Genomic DNA, 20,084 nt, shown 5'->3' on the forward strand with positions numbered 1-20,084 from the left:
CTTTCCTAATCGGTGAAAATCACCGATTTCTATTCCCCCATTTTGCCCAGATTAGGAACGGCTTCAGCAAACCCCCCCTGTTTTACCCTTCTCCGATCCCCTGTGTTCCTCTTTCATTCCTTCAAGCTTGCTCCCCCCGTTTCATTTCTTTTCTTTTTCGGCCGATTTGCTCTCTGTCGATTTGCTCTCTGTTTTACCCTCCCGATTGCCTTCCCCATTGTCTTCCTTCCTTCTACCTTCTACCCATTTGCTCAAGTTTCGACTGATTTCCTTCTACCTTCTCCCTTCTTTTCTTTTTCTTTACAACTTCTCTGTCACTCTTTCGATTGGCCTTCTCAACCAGTCGACACTCTTTCGATTGCTCTCAAGTAGTGGGTTTCGACACTCTTTCGACCGATTGCTCTCTCGAAAGGTAAAGGTTACTGCCTTGTTAGTGCAAAGACGAGTGGTTGTGACCGGGATGGGAGTAGTAACTCCGCTTGGACATGAGCCTGATGTTTTCTATAACAACCTGCTCGAGGGTGTTAGTGGTATAAGTGAAATCGAGACTTTTGATCTGCGTTCGATTTCCAACAAGATAAGTTGTCTTTGGTTGGGATCTCTTGTTTTGCTCTTGTTTGTCTGCTTTGCTTTCGTTCTTCTTGCTCTGTTTTCTCTCCGGAGGATTCTTGGAGAGATCAAATCTTCTCAAGCGATGGATGGGTCGCACCAAAACTTTCCAAGAGGATGGACAAATTCATGCTTTATTCTCTTTCACGGAAAGAAAGCTTTGCAAGATGGGGAGTAAATGAAGATGTAATGGAGGAGTTAGATAAAACGAAATGTGGAGTTTTGATTGGTTCAGCAATGGGTGGCATGAAGGTAAAATCTTTTTCTAGAAGAAGGAAAGTGTCATGGTATATAGTTTTCTTTCTATATCCATCGATTCATATACATTGCTTGTTGTGGAATGAACAGGTTTTCAACGATGCGATTGAAGCTTTGAGGATCTCATACAGGAAGATGAATCCTTTTTGCGTCTGTTTGCTACAACAAATATGGGTTTCGCAATGCTTGCAATGGATTTGGTTAGCTTAAATTTAGATTCGCAATGTTAAGATAGACCTTGATGGATGTTAAAATTTGAGTTTGAGCTTTAAACCGATGATTTCTTGAGGATGGATGGGTCCTAATTATTCAATCTAGGCTTTTATATGTATATTATTTTTGCATGACCTCTATATGCACCTGAACGATGTATATGTACCTGAACGATAATATTTTATATGATATTGATAATATTAAGAAGTCCTAATTGCAATGACCTCTATATGCCTTAAGAGTATGATTTTTCATTTGAGAAAATGGTTATGCTGTGTTTATTTTACTTCATTTCTATCTTTTAATGAGAAAGAAGGGGCCCTTGTTTTCAATGTTGAGTGTTGAAATATAAGTCCAATTAGCATGGTTTTAAGTCTTATGCTGTGGTTAGTCTGGTTTTTGGAAGTTGTTTCTGGTAATATCTCATCACTTTTTTTTGTCATTCTGCATTTATGTATAGGATATGATGCATTTTCTTGTTTGGTTATTCGTTTAGGAGAGGTTTTCAAGTTGGAACTATTTTTGCCTGAAGAATATCCCATGGCTGCTCCTAAGGTAGTCAGCATTGAGTTATTCTTAATGTTTAGCATAATCTTCATGTTTTGGCATCTGTTGGGGTATGCTTGATTGATTTCCCTTGATATATGATATTGATTGACTTTACATTGGGTTTTATTATGAATTAGGGATACACTAGTTTACATGTAGAGAATGCTATCTTTGCTTTGTGTGACTGTTTTATCTGTCACGTTTTTACTGTTAGTGCATCTAGTTTCCAAGCATATAATAACTTAAAGCATTATTTAGTATTTAGTTATTTGTAAGCTGTCTTTAATTATCTGTTAGTGAAGTAAGTACTCACTTTTTGCTTCATTGACCAAGCTTTAACCGACCTATATCAAGTTGCGTTATGTTTCTTGAGGATTACTTCTTAGCTGTCTTTCCGGTAGAACTTGCTAAATGATTGGCAATAGAGATTTCCTTTAACCGTCCAACCATTTTTTGATCGGCCAGTTGTTGTAATTACAACTTTCTTTTGGATTTTACAAGTTCCCTACTATCTTGATGAAGCTACAGGATGGGGTTTGGAAGTATCTGAGCTTAAGAAACAACTGCAGGAAGCCAAGTCTAATGGCATCACTGTTAGGGCCTTGGTTGTAATAAATCCAGGCAACCCAACAGGACAAGTATCAATGAAATGCTTTCAGAAAAGTATATTATAAATGAAAAAGGTTCATGCAATTTCATTTTTCTATTATTTCATTTACGGAATGTGAATGAGCTTATACAAAGTTTGGAATTTTGACACAGAATATAAACTCTTTTACTGTCTCCAGGGTATTATGGAGAGTGTGGAAAAAGGGGAGGTTACTGGGTTTGGTGCTGATGTGAGGGAGCATATATACAAATCAGCATCTGTGAATGTGTGTTCTAATATCACTGGTCAAATTCTTGCTAGTCTTGTAATGAGTCCACCTAAGGTTATATCTTTTGCCATTTAAAGCCAGTTATCTGTTTGTATTCAAATGACATTGGATGTATGACATAGGACTAAATAGATTTTGAGCTTTGACAAGCTGCTTATAAGCATTGTTTCTTATAGAAGAAACACATTATTGGAGAAAGCTTTTGAATCTCCCAACTATTGGATTTGGGTTTCTTTTTGACAATTTGTTTATTGTGCTTTTGTTTAGATGATGAGAAAGGAAAGTCAAGAATTATATTTACTCGTTAAGTTAAATGAAGATATTTGTAATTTAAAAAATAAAATTCAATATAAATTTAAAATAAGAGTTTAACTAAAAATAAGAGTTAGTGGCAAAATTAATAAAATTTAAATTTTAGTGGTAAAATTCAATAACATAAAAATTAAGTTACAAATTTACTCATATTTTTTAAAAATAACGGCAAATATAAATAAAAATAAAATACATTGACAAATTTCAATATTTATCTATAGTATGATGATAATTTAGCACTTTAATATTTTTAAGAAAACAATATTTGAATTTTTAGAATGGTACGGTAAAAAAATTTAAAACATAATTATTGTGCCACTATTTTAAAATTTTTCCAAACACAATTTTAACATTTTAGATAATTTGGTAAGAAATTAACTGTATTCCAATTATTAAATAATATGGTAATTTAAAATAATTTTAGTACAAGATCATATATATCTAATATAATTAATCGTCATTAATTTGAATTTATATTAAATAAGTAATTGAAAATATATATATATTATTAAATTATATTTAATAATAATTATGTTAAATTATATTTCATAGTATTATATATTATGATTTTAGAAAATTCATATAAGAATATTTAATATTAAGAATTTTATTAAATTATATATTTTAATTAAAATATATTTAATAGTAATTATGTTAATTTATATTTTACAATATCATATATTATGATTTCAATAAATTAATATAAGAATATTAATTATTAAGAATTTTATTAAATTATATATTTTAATTAACATATATTTAATAAAATTATGTTTAAATATGATTAAATTATTTATTATTGATAATAATAATCTTATTATAATTTAAATAACAATAACAATAGTCATTTACCAAAACAAATTTATGCTAAGGGTATTCTAGTCATTTTAGTTTTTTCCATTATGCTATTACACCTCTATTACATTCAACCAAACACAAGATTACTATTACGCCTCTATTCCATTACATTCAACCAAACAGTTGATTTGCTATTACACCTCTAATCCAATACACCTCTAATTCAATACAGCGAACCAAACGCACCCTAAAATGCAATTCAAGATATAGTAAATAGATTTTATGATACTTTCACCGCTATATGTCACTTTAATAAAAAAATACTTTATTTTCTAGTCAACTATTGAATTATTATAAATTTATAAACTATTGTTACAACTACTTCGCAATAGTGAATCATGTCACTGACTCGATAAAAAATTGTATGGGTTTTAAGTTGATTAGGATGAGGTCCAAAATTCGATCAATATATTTTCTCTTTATCCCATTATAATATAATTATTCACTTATATAGAAAAACCTACTTCAATTACAAATTTCATAACCTATATAATTATGCATATATGAAAGGTGTTGTTAAATTTAAATCCTCCATGAAATTTTCAAATTTTCAACAAAGTAATAACTCTAATAACTTAAAAGTTATTATATTTTATTTTATTAGATTTTAGGTTTTTAAGTTTAGTTTTTAGTAAATTACATAATATTTATTTTTTGGTAAAATTATCATAGAGGTCATTGTACTAAGAGTCAGATTGTATTGTGCCTCATTTACTCAAAAAATGGGCAGATTAATCCCTCTACATTAGATCAAAGAGTAAATTGATCATTTCTTTGTACTCTTAAGAATTGGCATAACTAACAGAATAACTAGAGAGTGACATGTAACGTGCCATGTGTACCTCATGTTAACGTATATGACCAATTTCTAACAACAAAAATGGATGAAATTTTTAACAAAAGGACCAGTTTGCTCTTTGATCCAACATACAATGACTAATTTGCCCTTTTTTTAGTAGAAGGGGAAAAACGCAATTCAACTCCTAATACATGGGTCTCTATAATATTTTTACATTTTTTATGTTTAATTTATATTTTGATGATTTTATGTATTATTTGTGTTAGTTTGAACTCATTTTCAAATGTTCTTTTATCCATTGAAAAAGGAAAGCTTAATTTGTACAAAGAAATTGTTTTTCCACTCTACGGGATCTTACCTTCGCTGAAGAGTGCGCCTGAAGTAAGTATTTTACCAGCCAACTTTCTACTCCAACAAACTATTGTTCGCTAGAGCGGAGTAATTAAAAGGGAAAATTTGAAGGACTATAAAAGAGGAAAAAAAGATACGTAGCCGTTGGCGGGTATAAGAGGGGGTACCCCCTAACTTTTTAGAAATTTACACAGCATCTCCTTTAAAATAAATTTTATTATATTAAACTCCTTAACAATTTAAATTCTACCCCCAAACCCAAAAAAAATCACCAACCCCTTTTAAAATTTTAAAAAATATATAAATATATATTTATCTCTTATAAATAACTTCTTTTAGAAATTTCAATTATTTAAAGCTTTCAAAGGAAGCTACAATAAAATAAATAAATCATCAATTTTTTTAAAATATAATAATTAAAGAAAAAAACTTTTACCCATAAATCTGGAAAAGAAAACAGCCTACAACAAACAAACAAAAAGAAAAAGAGCAATAGTAGAAGAAAGCAATTAACAAATTATAAGAGAAAGAGGAAGATATTATCACCAAAGAAGAAGAAGAAGAAATTCAAGGTATTCTTTAAATATTTTGATTTGTAAAGCCAAGAGTATTTCTTAATAATTTTACTAGATATATATAGCATTTTATATTTTCTTAATTAAATAATCATTGTTTCTATTGAAGATGAATGATTGCACTGCAATTAGCTATTGATTGGTTTGGATTGTAAAAAAAAATATAAGTAAAACTGACATAGTGCCCGCACCATTGTTATCATCATTTGTCCGCTAACCATTAAGGCTCAGATCTATGAGGCAGTGGTGAAACACATTTCTGACAGTTAACACCTTTCCAGTTTCAATACACGACCTTGACGAAGCCTATAAAATTAAGCTCACCCTACTTCCAATGAAATTTCCTGTCTTTGCAAGCACACACTCTTATTAGGTATGGACCACTCAATTGGAAAATCAAAATTGGCTCCAAATTTATTCTTTACCCATATGTATTTACAGCGATTCAGTCGAAGATTTAAAGATTAGTTAAAACAATCGATTCCAATCCCTCGCAATGAGTAAAATAAAACAGGCCTAAAGAACCTCCTTGGTTACTGGCCTTGAGTTGGTATAGATTCTGGAAAATAGAAATCAATGGCGTCTTTTCTTGCCGATCACATTTAATGAAATAAGCCACTGCGACCCACCATGAGAAGCCAAATAGTTGCCCCAAAACTATTCCATACTCGTCCAAAAGATGGCAAAAGGAGTGGAATGGAAGATGAAAAACTACTTCTAGTACATGTAAGGGAAGTAGGAAACTTCCATCAGTGGTGTCACCTAATCACCTCGACCCTTCAACAATAGAGAAGTCATAGGCAAAGTTGGGTAGTTGAATCCCTCAAGCAGCCAAATAACGACTCATTTCTTCATGCTTAGTGGTGCAAGCATACACTTTCGCCTCCACGGGAGCATTTACTTCACAGCGTTGTGAAGGCTCGCTTCCTGTACCACCGCGGTTACCCCTGACCGCTACGACCACCTCCTCTCGACCTAACCATCGTACCCAACTAAACCCGGAATAACTACAAAGACAATTTGAAAGTTTAAAGAAATTTATCTCTAAAACACAATTATCATTCTCAACAACAACTCCTTCTCAAAAAATTCAAATCCAAACGGTTTAGTACTTAGGGTTAAGTTGACGTACTTTTAAAGAATTACAACACCATTTGATGCTATAATTGCTACCCATCAAAATTGGTGTCTGTCGGCTTACATTAAATTTGGTCTTGATTGAATGTTTTATGAATTGATATTCATGTGAGATTAACTTATTAGAATAATCTAAAGTTTGTTTATTAGATTAACAATTACTCATGCTTTAGGATATTCAATTAAATGGTTTTATGCTGGTTTAGTTTGTTGGGAAGTTTTCATTATTATTCGATAATCTTTTAAAATTTTTGTTACCGGTAATCCAAGTGTTTTGGATTCTTCGACGATGAGACATGCCGGTGTAAAAAGGAAAATAGAGAATAAAAACTATGAATTTTTTGAATAAAATTTAAAATTTACATATAGATTTTCCCATGGCTTAAACATTATTTTTATTATCTTGATAAAGTCAATTATATTTTATTTTCATTGATTCGATGTATATTATTTTTATAATTGATGTATGATTTGTATGATTAATATGTAAAATATAAGCATGGTTTATTTATATATGCATGAAATAAACATGATATATTGGAATTATGTTTGATATGTATGCATGAAATAATTGTTTTTAGAATAATAAGCATAATAAATTTATGTATATTTTATGTAGGATTTTATGAAATTTTGTGTATTTTCATGTATATTTTTATGGGAAATTTTTATAGATAAATTCATGTAAAAATTTTATGTATTTTCTTGTGGATATTTCCATGTTTATTTTATGGATATTTTATTTAGATTATTATGCATATTTTTCATAATTTTTTATATATTTTTATGGGAATTTTGAGGCATATTTTCAATAGGTAAAGGTGGAGAGTTGAATCATAAAATTATGGTTTCATATTCTACTCCATGAGACCTTTACAATGGTATATCATGTGCTCAAAATGGTTGAGTGATGAATGAGAAATTGATACTCAAAGTAAGCTACTTAGAAATATTGTTGAGGAAAAGTAAAAGCTTAGATCCCACATTAGTTAAATACCAAGTGTGAGATGTGTTTATATATATGAACTCTCTTGCAAAGTAATTGAATGATTAAACTTGTAACCTTATTTGGTGAGTAGGGGGTGTAAGTCCAAACTTGGTGCGGTTGGCAGGGTTGGGGTTCACACACATGATGAGGGCGATGCGAAACGGTTGGGGTTCCATGTGTAATTTTTAAATCAAATTGATTTTTTGGCTCTTTAATGGTAGATTTTATGGTTGTTTCCAAATTTTTCACTATCCTAAATGTCTATAAAAGGCTGTGTATTCTGTAGGATGAGGCACACATTCGATTAATTTCTTATACTGAAATTTTGTTCATTTCAAAACTTTGCTTTTGCCTCTCCGTATTTTTACAATATTCCGGTAATAGAAAAAGGCAAAGTTCGTTCGTTGATCGTTGTAGAGGTGCTACTACTTTGATTACTATTGTCGTTGTATCTTGGGAGGCATTAACGTTTCTCCAAATACTGTAGGAGCGGCTGAATCTATCTTAAGGAAACTGTGTTTCACAGGCCTCAACGTTTCATAAAATCTCGATTCTTCTTTATTTCAAATTTTTATTACGGTTTTACTTGATTTTCGTTTTTGATAAATTATTTATAAATCATTCTATTTATATTTTATTTTATATGTGTTTATTTATAATTAATTATATGTTGGTGTGTTTTATCTAATAAATTCCATGTGTAATTTTATATGTATGTGAAAGTATGATTGTATGGTTATTAGTGTCTGAATTTTTTTATGAGAAATGGATGTGCTTGGTTTCTAAATTAAATGTAGAATTATCGTAATTTCTATTTTATGTCAACTATTTAATTAATAATTATAAAACAAATTATAAATGCTTTTAAATGTTAATTTAGTAATTACAAATTAAATTATAGAAGTTTCTTTAAATTTGAGTTTATATATTATAGATATGTTAAAATTTTATATTTAAATAAAAACATTTTATTAATAAAATATTAAATTAATTCGACTCAACATAATGCAAGCGACTTTGTTTGATAGAACAAATAATTGATTCTTGCAAAGGATATGGTCACCAACCAATTGAAATGCTTTGACATGAAAAAGAAAAACAAGAACCACAAGAAGAAAAAGACAAATGTTAAAATATTCCACTACTAATTTTTATTTACAAAATGATAAATAATTCCAAAAGTAATATATAAATATAATGTGATATGATTAACGCTACAAATTTAATACATTATATTGTATGCATACTAACACATGGTTTATAACTATAGATTTATGTAAAAAAAAGAAAATTATAAACTTACATAAATTATTTCTTAAATTTTTAGTTTTTGGGCACTAAACAAGTCTATATTTAATACCTACTAATTTAATTTTAATTATTTTTAAAAATAAGATATTTTACTTTTAAATTTTAATTATCTTTTATTGTAGTAAATTTTTTAATTCTGTTAATTTTTCTAATTCTATTTTTAATTTGTAATCAAATACGAAGTTGGATAACACCGCAAATGGTGATTGTAATTTCTTTATTTTCAATTTGCTTTAGATTTTTAATTTCTAATTATTGATTTCAGTTTTTCAATTTTTAGTTGTTGGCTTATGATTTTTTAAAATTTTAATTTTGATTTCTGGATTTCAAATTGCATTTTTTTATATGTTTTTACCTGCATTTAGTTTCAACTTTCAACATGTTTGCTTTGTTTTTAAATTAATTGTTTTTAAATAGGTTGGTTAAAGTAAAATTAAATTAAAAAGATATCATATATATATATATATATTATTTGTCTTTATATTTTAGGATATTTTAATTTAAGTTATCCCAATTAGAAGATATATTCACTTTTATATGCCAAGTTGCCAACAAATTGTTCAATTCCTCCACGGCATTGCCGTTGTCGATGTTGAAGAGAAACTTGTTAAATGATTAAGCCTATGATGTGGTTATTGATTTTATTTTTATTTTTAAATTGAATAAATTGTTGTATAAATAATCATCATCCAATTTATGCTATCTTGGTTATGAATCAGGTCAGGTTCACGCTGAAATTCAAGCTCGTTTTTTAAGTTTAAACTTGATTCGATTCGAAAAATAGGTTTAAAATTCTATCCAAGTGTAATCCAAATTAAAAATATTAAATTTAAGCTCGGCCCACCCACTTATTTTATTTTTTAGATTATTTTTTATATTTAAAAAATATAATTACATCAAATATGTTAAAAATAGACAATTTACAATCGAAATTAAACATTTGATCGTTTGTTTTGGAGTAATAAAATTCATCAATTTATAGCAGCAGAAAGGATGTGTGGTGTTAAGTTTCTTACATTGACTAGAAACAAGATTAGTCTTTAAAAAGGAATATCTAACCTTAAATACTAATTTGTTAGTTAGGTTGTTTTTACACACTAACCTCGTCAAGGTTCAAAAGTTGGGCTAAATTAGTCTAAGCAATTTTTTTAATTTAGGGAAATAGACCGATTTTGAAGAGAGGATGTGAAATCGCTTTCAGTCTCAACTTTTTGTTAGGTTTAGGGTTAGGGTTAAGTTTTTTAATTAGGAATTAGGTTTAGGGTTTTAGGAGTGAAATCGTAAAAGTTTATAGGTAGATTTGAGGGGTAAGGGATGCGATAATGCATCTCAGAACACATACATTTCATATGTGATGTTGGGATAGGACCATTACCTCATAAATCCATTTTATGGAAGTCAAGTTTCGGGGTGATAATGCTTGATACAACCATGGGTTGAAGTCTAAGTGGAGGTCCTAGTCAACGGTCGTGATGCGGTCACGGGTTCGAGTATAACTAGGGGCCAGTTGACAGTCGTTATGCAGTCACGGGTTCAAGATTTTTTGATACTCGCAAATGATGCCTTATATATACCATACATAAGATTGATGTCATAATCATAGGGAAAAACAAAGGGCTTTCCAGTGTAATCAACGTAATTTTTTTTCTCTATTTCCAAGTAGTCGGTATCTTTAACCTTTCATTCTTATCCGAAGGCTGACACCGAAGTGGACACAAGAGGGCTCTCAAGCGGAGAGTGGATGTTCCGGCACAGTAGAGGTCAAACTCGAATTGGCGCAACAACTATTGTAGTTATTAATGAGTGGTTTAATAATGGCAATCATTATCACCCCGAAAGGAGCATCACCTTACTACACTGCAATAGGCGTTGCCCACCTGAGAGTCCTTCTGCGTCCATGGCAATGTTGACATTCGGATAAGAATGAAGGTTAAAGATATTGGCTGCGTGAAAACGAAGAAAAAAATTATGTCGATTATAGCGGGAAGCCCTATAGTTTTTTCCTATGATTATGCCTTCAAACTTCTATATGGTATTTATAAGGCAACACATTCGAGTATCCGAAAAGTTTGAGCTCGTGCCCGCATAACGACCATCAACTAGCTCCCCCATTATACTTTGATCCATGAACTCATAATGGTCGTCAATCGAGGCCTTTAAGTAGACTTCCACCGTGACCGGATAAAGCAAAATCACCCCAGAACCTGACTTCCACAGGATAGGTTTCCGAGGTAATGGTCCAATCTCGGCAGGATATATGAAATGTGTAGATATTGGAGAGATATCACATCATTGGCGTCTAAAGAATACTTCAAATCGAAAATTTTATTAGCGACGAAATTTTTTAACACTGAAGCGAGGAAGAAAATCGAGAGAGAAATATTGTAAAGTGAAAGGATGGAGACCAGAAGAGATGATAGGTTTAGGGATGATAGAGTATGGAGGGAGAGCCCCTTTTTTATAGGCGTGGGGGAGGGGTGAGATTACAAAGGAAAAAAAACCTCGTGGTTGAAAACGCGTCGCGTGAGAGACGTTTTCATCGAATATCTGAAAAATGTGCTTCAGATCTTACTTGGGATTCTCGGGGTCAGGGCACTTTTGGTAGAATTTTAGTGGAAAGATTTGAAGCACTAAAAATGCCTTGACCTCGAGAATCCCTTGTAAGAAGCACATTTTGAAGCACTGAATATCTTTTGAAGCACGCGTCTAATGAAATTAGGTGATCTTTGAAACGCGTTTTTGAATACAGAAGAGCGTTTCATTATTATTATTCGATGAAAGTGCATCTTCTGAAGCGCATTTTGAAGCACGCCTTCCCTCTCTTCTTGTTCTATTTTGCTATTAAAGGGTCGAAGTATTCAGAACTTAGACACGGAGCAAATTCATATCAAATATTGAAGAGTTGCACTGCAAGTGTCGTTTGCATTTCTTTGCATAACCATCTAAAGATTTTTTTTGTTCTAAATATCTAATTCGTTTTAAATTGAAATGAGTTGATGAGTAAAATCCATCGGTTACTACAACGGGCAAATTTTCATTACAGAAATCAGGATCGTATTTGCAAGAGCTCAGTCCGTGAAATTGACTTTCAACCGTACCATTCAATTGTTTGAGCTACGGACTAGAATGAGGAGAAAAGTTGGGGGTTTGAGTTAGGGAATAATTTCGAGCTTGCAATGTAGAGGCCAAATAAATCATTATGCCAAAAGTTTTCAATGTAACTCACATTTAGCATTTGCCCTTTTAACAAATGAGATTTTGTTTGAATGATAAAGTATAGATGTTAAAAGTTACACAAGTTCAAATATTATTATGTATGTATATTTACCATATAAAGAATATAAAATGACAAAAACAACCTAAAATACAATTTGCTTTGTAAAGTAAAACTATTTTGTATTGAACCAATTGAGTAGGTGCAGAGTTGACTCGTAATATCAACTCACTGTGCACCAACTCAGTTAAGTATTTAATAAAATACGATGTGGTTGAAAAAAATGTGTAACAATTATATTTATTGAAGGGTGAACATTTGGTACACTGTTAGTGTATTTTTTTATTCAACAAACAGTATTAAAATTAAGATGTGTCTTTATTTTTAAATAATTTATTATAGCTTATAGGATACTTGTCAACCCCTTGCTCTACTTGTGGAGTTTAAAAACTCCATTAATAGTGTCGAAACCGTCTTTTTGAAAACAAAAATTTTGTTGTCGACTTTAAAAAATAAAACTGGAGTCGCCACCGATCCTTTATTAAGATGTGATCGGGTCACCTTAAAAATTATTTTGGTCTACGAATTTTGAGAAAACAAGTTCGGGAGTCGGTTACGCACGAGGAAGGGTTAGCACCGTCATGACGCCCAAAATCGGTACCAAATTGATCATTTAATGTCTTAGTGTCGAAAGTTAAAAAGATTTTAAAATAAGCTTGAATGATGAAATTTGCAAAAGGATAACAAATTGTTCAAGTCATGTAAAGAAATCGAGTCCCAATACGTTAGGGTACAATTCCTCATAATCCCCGAACTTTGAATATCACTTTTATTTTATGCGAAAATCTTCATTTTGAGAAAGTAACAGGCCACGCCCAATACGTTAGGGCATGACAAGTTAAGTTCCCAAAAATGATTTTTATGCTCATGCATTTTGAATAAAGAATACCATCGGTTATTTAATATCATCAAAGAAAATCAGAACCCAATACGTTAGGGCTCAATTTCCCTCGAAAATCCCAAACTCCGAATATTGCTTTTATTCAAAAAAAAGGTTTTGAATCAAGAAAATAACTTTGATGTATAGTTAAAGCCAAAATATATTTTCGAAAGGGTATGTTAAAAAGTTAATGTACAATATGATACAAATATTTTAATTTACAACATATACGAATAAATATTTACAAATACATATATACAAATATAATATAACAATAAAGTTGCAAACATATGTACACATATATCTAAAACACATATACAAGTATACATGCAAATAGAAGGAATGAAATATATCCAATAAAGCAAACAAAACATGTATTAAAAAAATAAAAGTATAAAAAAGCATATGCATATATTTACAGAAAGGAAAAAAAAGGTATACGTATATGTATATATTTAAATATTTATATATGTACAATATGTATTCAAGTAATGGAATATATATAGAATAATGAAAATGTTTTAGAAAAAAAATGTAAATATATATGATGTAAAATAAATGTATATTTTAAATTATAATATATAGGAAATATATGTATATTCAAAATGTACATGTATATATATATATATATATATATATATATTTGTAAAAAAGTGAAGAATAATATTTGAAAATAAAATATATGGTAATATACATAAATATTATTTGCAAAAGTAAAAAAAATATAAGAGTATACGTATATCAAAATTTGCTTGTATGCATAAAAAAAGTTTAAAATATTCATATACTATAAAAACATATATATGTATTAAAGAAGCATGCATGTGTATACTATAAGAATACGTGTATAAATAATGATAATAATAACAATTTACAAAAACAAATTGAAAAGAGAAAAGAAAAAAAATGTAATTAAAATAAAATGAAGGACTAAATGGCGATGCGCGCATTCCCTGAGGGGGCTAAAATGAAAATAACCCGTCTTCCTGAAACGGTGCGCAACAATGGGCCAAATTAAAACAAAAAATAAAACACAGAGTTAAAATTATAAATATGAAAAGGACTGCATTAAAAGCGACTCGAGAGCAGAGGGACCAAGGAGATAAATATCCCCCCTAGCGAAAACACGCTGGTTACCAAGCGGGTCGGGTCACACATGCAAGTTTTGGCCCTATACGACGTCGTTTTGAGGCCATTGAAGCAGGCCCTAAACGACGTCGTTTCATAACCCTTATAAATGCCAAATTTTCCTTAAAAAATATCATTTTCCTCTTTGATTCAGAAAAAAATAACAGAGAAGCTCTGCTAGGGTTCCTCCTTTATGCCGCCACCACCAATCGAGGCATGCCACGGCCGCCCCGATCTCCAATCGCGACTGAAAGGGGCGCCAACTCAGCGATTCCGACGAAAATAGGTATGTTCGTCCCTTTTCTTTATATTTTAAACAAAAATAAATAAAAATAAAAAGAAACTCTATAGAAGAAAAGATATATGTATATATGAAACAAAATAAAAGAATGATAATCTCAATGAGGTAAAACCAGAGAAAAGAAAACCTTTGTCTTTCAAAAAGAAAAATCTATTTGCCTTTGAATTTCTTTCGGTATTTCCCCTTCTTTACACTGAATTCTCCTCGGTTTTTATAACCGAAAACAAAGAAAAATAAACAAAATATCCCACAAAATACAAAAAACATCCTTATTTTCTGCTATTGTTGCGTTGAATCCATTTTCCTTGCAGGTATGGTGGTCGTAGAGGTGCGATTTACGCGGAGAAGGACTCGGGCTGCTGCGGTAGAGGCGGCCTTGCTGCGGCGCTAAGTTGCCCTAGGGTTTCTAATTTGACTGGAAATTGGTTAAGGTTTGGGCTTGTTGGGCTGACATTATTTTGGGCCTGTAATTAATTAATTTTTGGGCCACTGTATTGGGTCTTTTATTTTTGTTTGTTTCTGTTTTCTCTTTAGCGGGCTGGGCAAAAATTGGGCCCTACAGCTGCTCCTCTTTGCTCGTTGTCGTGTAACGGGAACAGAGCAAAGACTATAAGCCCAATTGTGCCCAGTCATACTGAGCCTCGACTTCTTCAATGCTTCTCTACTTCAAATAGCCTCATTCCTTCCTGCTACATCTTCCGAGATATAGGAACTGGTGCTTCAATCTACTCCACTGCAATGCCAGGGAGATAAGATTCGTACGTTGTAGTTCTTCAAGAGAACAAAATTCGCTATTTTTAATCTGCTCCACTGCAACTTCAGGGAGATAAGATTTATAGCTTCAACTTATTCTGCTACAACTTTGAGATAAATCTGACGCGATCTGCTCTACTGCAATTTCAGAGAGATGAAATCTGTGATTTTAATCTACTCCATTGCAATTTCAAGGAGATAAGATTGGTTACTTCTGTCTGCTCCACTGCAACTTCAATGAGATAAGACTCGTATCTTCGATCTACTTCACCACCAGTATGGGACGACAAGATCTACTTTCTTCGATCTACTTCACCACCAGTATGGAAAGATAAGATCTGTATATTCGATCCACTTCGCTACCGATATAGGAAGGCAGGACATGTTATCTTTGATCTACTTCACGCCAATACATGAAGACAAGATCTATTTCATTCGATCTACTGCACCACCAGTATGGGGAGACAAGATCTGTTTCTTTGATCTACTTCACACCAGTACATGAAGATAAGATCTGTTTTCTTCGATCGATTCCACTGCCGACTGGGGAGATAGAATTGCTGGCTTTAATATACTCCACTGCAACTTCAGGGAGGTAAAATCTGCCGTCTTTGATCTGCTCCACTACTGCTTAGGGAGGCAAGATCTGTAATCTTCAATCTATTCCGCTGCTGCCCAGGGAGATAGAATTACTAGCTTCAATGTACTCCACTGTAACCACAGGGAGGTAAAATCTGCCATCTTTGATCTGCTTCGCTGTCTATGCAGGAAGGCAAGATCTGAAATCTTCAATCTATTCCGCTGCTGCCCAGGGAAGTAGAATTACTGGTTTTAATGTACTCCACTGTAACCACAGGGAGGTAAAATTCACCATCTTTGATCTGCTCCACTACTGCTTGGGGAGTCAAGATCTAAAATCTTCAATCTATTCCACTGCTGACCAGGGAAGTAGAATTACTGGCTTCAATGTACTCCACTGTAACCTCAGGGAGGTAAAATTCACCATCTTTGATCTGCTCCACTGTCTATACAGGAAGGCAAGATCTGCTATCTTCAACCTGCTCCACTGTCTCCGAGGGAGGCGAGGTTGGTGTCTTCGATCTGCTTCACTGTCAATGCAGGAAGGCAAGATCTGTTATCATCACTAATCTGTTCTCTGGGGAACATGACCTGTATAATGAACTTTATGAACCTAATTATGCCTAGTGATTAGGATGTCATGATCAGAATGAATCAAATGCTCCTAACTAGACATGTATGAGTGACATTTGAATGAATGCAGAATGTCATGAAAATGATATTTTAGCGCTTGGGTTATTATTACTCCAAGTTTATTAAGGTTTCCTCACTAATGAGCTATAACACATTCTTGCTCAGCTAGTATCTCCGAAAAACACTTAATCAGATTGCCCCCACTGTAAACCTCCAAGTTTGATCCACTGGGATACAAAATATGTATCATCTTTCTCCTGTTGTAACCCAAGAGTAAAAAGATTCGGCCTTTTCTCAATCCTCTGCTATCACAATTCAAGGATATAGGATGTGAAACTTTTTGGTCTCTTGCACCATTCCCAGGGTGTTGTACCAAATGCTCATGCACAAATGAAGAAATCTTCTCCAAGAACAACTTCTTCATATTACTCGGTGATCATTGCTTGCTTGTTCATTGAAGCTTTGTCACCAACACGACATCTTGCCATTTTGTTCCATTAATACTTTAGACAAGAAAACTCAAAGGGATAGTCTTAATTTAAACTCTTCTTTATCAGATTTCCAACCTGGTACGTTCTAAACAATAGTCCTGTTTGAGGTTCCTATATTATTCAGAAACTTCTAGAGTAATATGCAAAACTTCCCTTGTGAAAGTTTTATTAGTCCATTAATCATTATTCTAATGCAACATGCTTGCAAAAAAGATCATGGATAAGAATTGAGTCGGTTCTGAGCATAGCTCGAAATGAATAAGTTGTCAAAGATAATAAAGATGGATAATAAAGAAATTGATTTAGGAATGCATATCTTGGAAATGAATGAAGTGTTCCAAGAATAACAAAAAAATAATATAAGGATTAGGTGCCCCAGATATCGCAGTTTGAACTTCTCTAGACAGACTTTCTGAAGACCATTCTGACTTTAGCATGTGTTTAGGAGATCTACAGTACTTTGTCGATGCCCCAAAAATGTCGCCTACCCTTTCCTATTGATTCAGGTATAGCAAGACCGCCACATGCCCCAATCTGATCAGAATTTGAGCTACTCTTATTACCTCATGCCTCATTCTGATCAATATTTTGAGCCGCCCTTTTCGGGTTTTCAACTCAAATCCCCTTTGGTCTAAGGCGCCCTTTGCGGGTTTTCATCTTAGCCTCTCCATTTTTTTCATTTTTTCACCTTTTTTTTTTGGACTCAAACTTCCCTTTGTGGGTTTTTACCTTGGTCCTCTCCTTCTTTAAGCGGAGTATTTCCTGACTGAATTTGAGTTTACAGGACTTTGCAGGTTCATCATCCATCTCGTTCAAAATCAAAGCTCCTTTGGAAGGAAAAAAAACCTTCTCTATAATCATAAGGTTCATCCCAATTTGGCATCTGCTTCCCTCCAAGATATTTTTTGTAGAGGGAGGATCTTCAACATTTGGCCACCCTCGTGGAATTTTCTAGGATGAACCTTTTGTTATAGGCTCGCAACATTCATTTCTGGTACATCTGACCGTGATGAATAGCTTTTAATCTTCTTCCTTCTATCAAGTTCAATAGATCACATTGCGATTGGATCTGTCCTGCTTCAGCTCAGCCAAAACTCGAAAAGAAAGAATTTCAACTTCAATGAAAAAAAATGTGATAAACTAGAAAGAGTGATATTGCCTCGGTAGAGTTTTCATTGCACCATTCATGATATTCACCTTGAACATACTGCAAATTTCTGATATCGTGCTGTTGTTTAAATTGCAATAACGGCGCTTAAACCGGGTACATCCTGGTATCACCATACGAAGGCATCTTTGAATGCTTGAAGTAACCCAACAACGTATTACTTTTTCGGTCATGCATGTTCCCTCAAGGTCACAGTTTCTATTGTCTCCTCATGAGGTAAAATTTCCTTCCTGCTCTACCATCCTTAATAAGTCCAGAAATAAGCTACAATCCATGTCATCTTTAAAATTGTGAGATCCCTCTAAACACATGTCTCACTCAAAAGGAGATTCTGGGTCTGTTGCAGCATCACTCATGTCATTGATATTTGGGGACCCATAGTGGGTACCGAAGAATATACAAAAGAATGTATGAGTAATATGAATAAATGAATGAATAATTTGGCAGAAAAAAAAATTTGAAAGAATGGAAAAAAACGTAAAGAATGAAAGAACATTTGCTCAAAGATGATTGCAATAATGTATTTCATTAAAATAATAATGTTTAGACGTGAGCCTATCTCACAAAGAAATTCTTATTGCTTCTAGGCTGAAAGCAACAAGTGTGTTCTGAACATTACTCTAACAGACTCTAAATACTACAGGGCTTCCTTTGCAGTCCAACTATTTAGAACATTCCCAGGTTTATAAAGGGCGAACATCTAACAAGATCTCTTCTCCAATTGTTTCTTCGTGTTCGGCACTGATGTGAACGTTTCCCAACATCTCTTCATTCATCGCAGTCCCTTCATTATCCGTATGATTGAGTAGCGGGTTTTCTGTACTGAATGAATCCTCAAATTTGACAATGCCCATATTGATAAACCTTTCGACCAGCTTTCTAAAGGCAGTGCAATTTTCTATAGAATGCCCCATAATTCCCGCATGATAGTTACATTGCGCATTTGTGTCGTACCATTTGGGGTACGGAGGTTGTAAAGGCTTCAAGTAGAAAGGGGAGACAACATGTGCGTCAAATAAACTTTGATACAGCTCCTAGTACGACATTGGGATTGGTGCAAATTGAGACTTCTTAATGTTTTGCTTTGTGCTAGATTCTTGTCTTGGGGGGATCTGATGGCCAATAGTAACCGTCTTTGGCTGGTTTGCGGTAATCGACTTTGAATTATTCACCTCATTTTTCCTCTTCCTCGAGACTTTTGAAGTATTGTCTTTGGAGTTCCACTCTTGCCCATTCCGTTTGCAACGATCTTCAAATTGTTTTGAAAACTCTACTTTCACCTGTTTTGTTTCTGCTAGATCATCGAGGACAACAGGATTAGTTAGATTGCCCCTAAGATTGGAACCTGAGCCTGTCGCGAAATTCACCGGTGTCGAGGTATTGGTCTGGTACTGTGGTCGAATGTTAACAGTTACCCTTTGTGGATATGTGTTTGGTTGTGCTTGGATGTTTGTTGGGGTAAAGCCTGGAAGATATGCAGGGCCTTCATTATCATTCTCAAAGTGGACCACTGGGTTTTTTCCTTTTCCTAACCTCATATCCAATAACTGGGTTAACTGGCTCATCAAATTTCTTTGGATTTTTAGCATCTGATCCTTCATATCTTGTTGAAATTTGGCCAATTGCTCTAGCATCTGTATTTGCATCAGCTCTAATTTCTCCAACCTTTGGTCCATTTCTCTAGCCTTTGCTTGGGTGCCGTGAGGGTGTTGGTTTTCCAATTTAATTGAAATAATTTTACTCAATTAGACTCTTTCAATGGATTTTAATGCATATGATGCTATGTAATGCAAATGCATGGGATGAATGCAAAAAGAGACGTTGATTCTGATTCAATTCCATTTAGAAAACTTTTCTAGAAGACAAACTTCTTTACATAAAACGGATGCATATACGGCCTCGCCCTCATACTCCAAGAAACATCGACCTCTTACTTCATCTGGATGTTTAAGATAAATCTCGCAAATTTCCAATGAACAGTACTACTAGCTCCTTTTTGCTTGATATTGGTTGCAATCCATCATCTGCCCATCCTCATA

The 20,084-nt window shown here is 33.0% G+C and overlaps 1 protein-coding gene across 1 annotated transcript; it reads left to right on the forward strand.

The window, feature by feature from the left end:
• The first annotated feature begins 334 nt into the window (after window positions 1–334).
• LOC105799511 (3-oxoacyl-[acyl-carrier-protein] synthase II, chloroplastic) lies at window positions 335–2,801 on the forward strand. The gene is given in 5 exon segments (XM_052621465.1): window positions 335–584; window positions 677–861; window positions 958–1,018; window positions 1,021–1,066; window positions 1,155–2,801. Coding segments are annotated over 5 exon segments (447 nt in total). The 5' UTR covers window positions 335–460; the 3' UTR covers window positions 1,186–2,801.
• The last annotated feature ends 17,283 nt before the right edge of the window (window positions 2,802–20,084 follow it).

Source organism: Gossypium raimondii, chromosome 9, assembly GCF_025698545.1.
Source record: "Gossypium raimondii isolate GPD5lz chromosome 9, ASM2569854v1, whole genome shotgun sequence".
Taxonomy (NCBI): Eukaryota; Viridiplantae; Streptophyta; class Magnoliopsida; order Malvales; family Malvaceae; genus Gossypium; species Gossypium raimondii.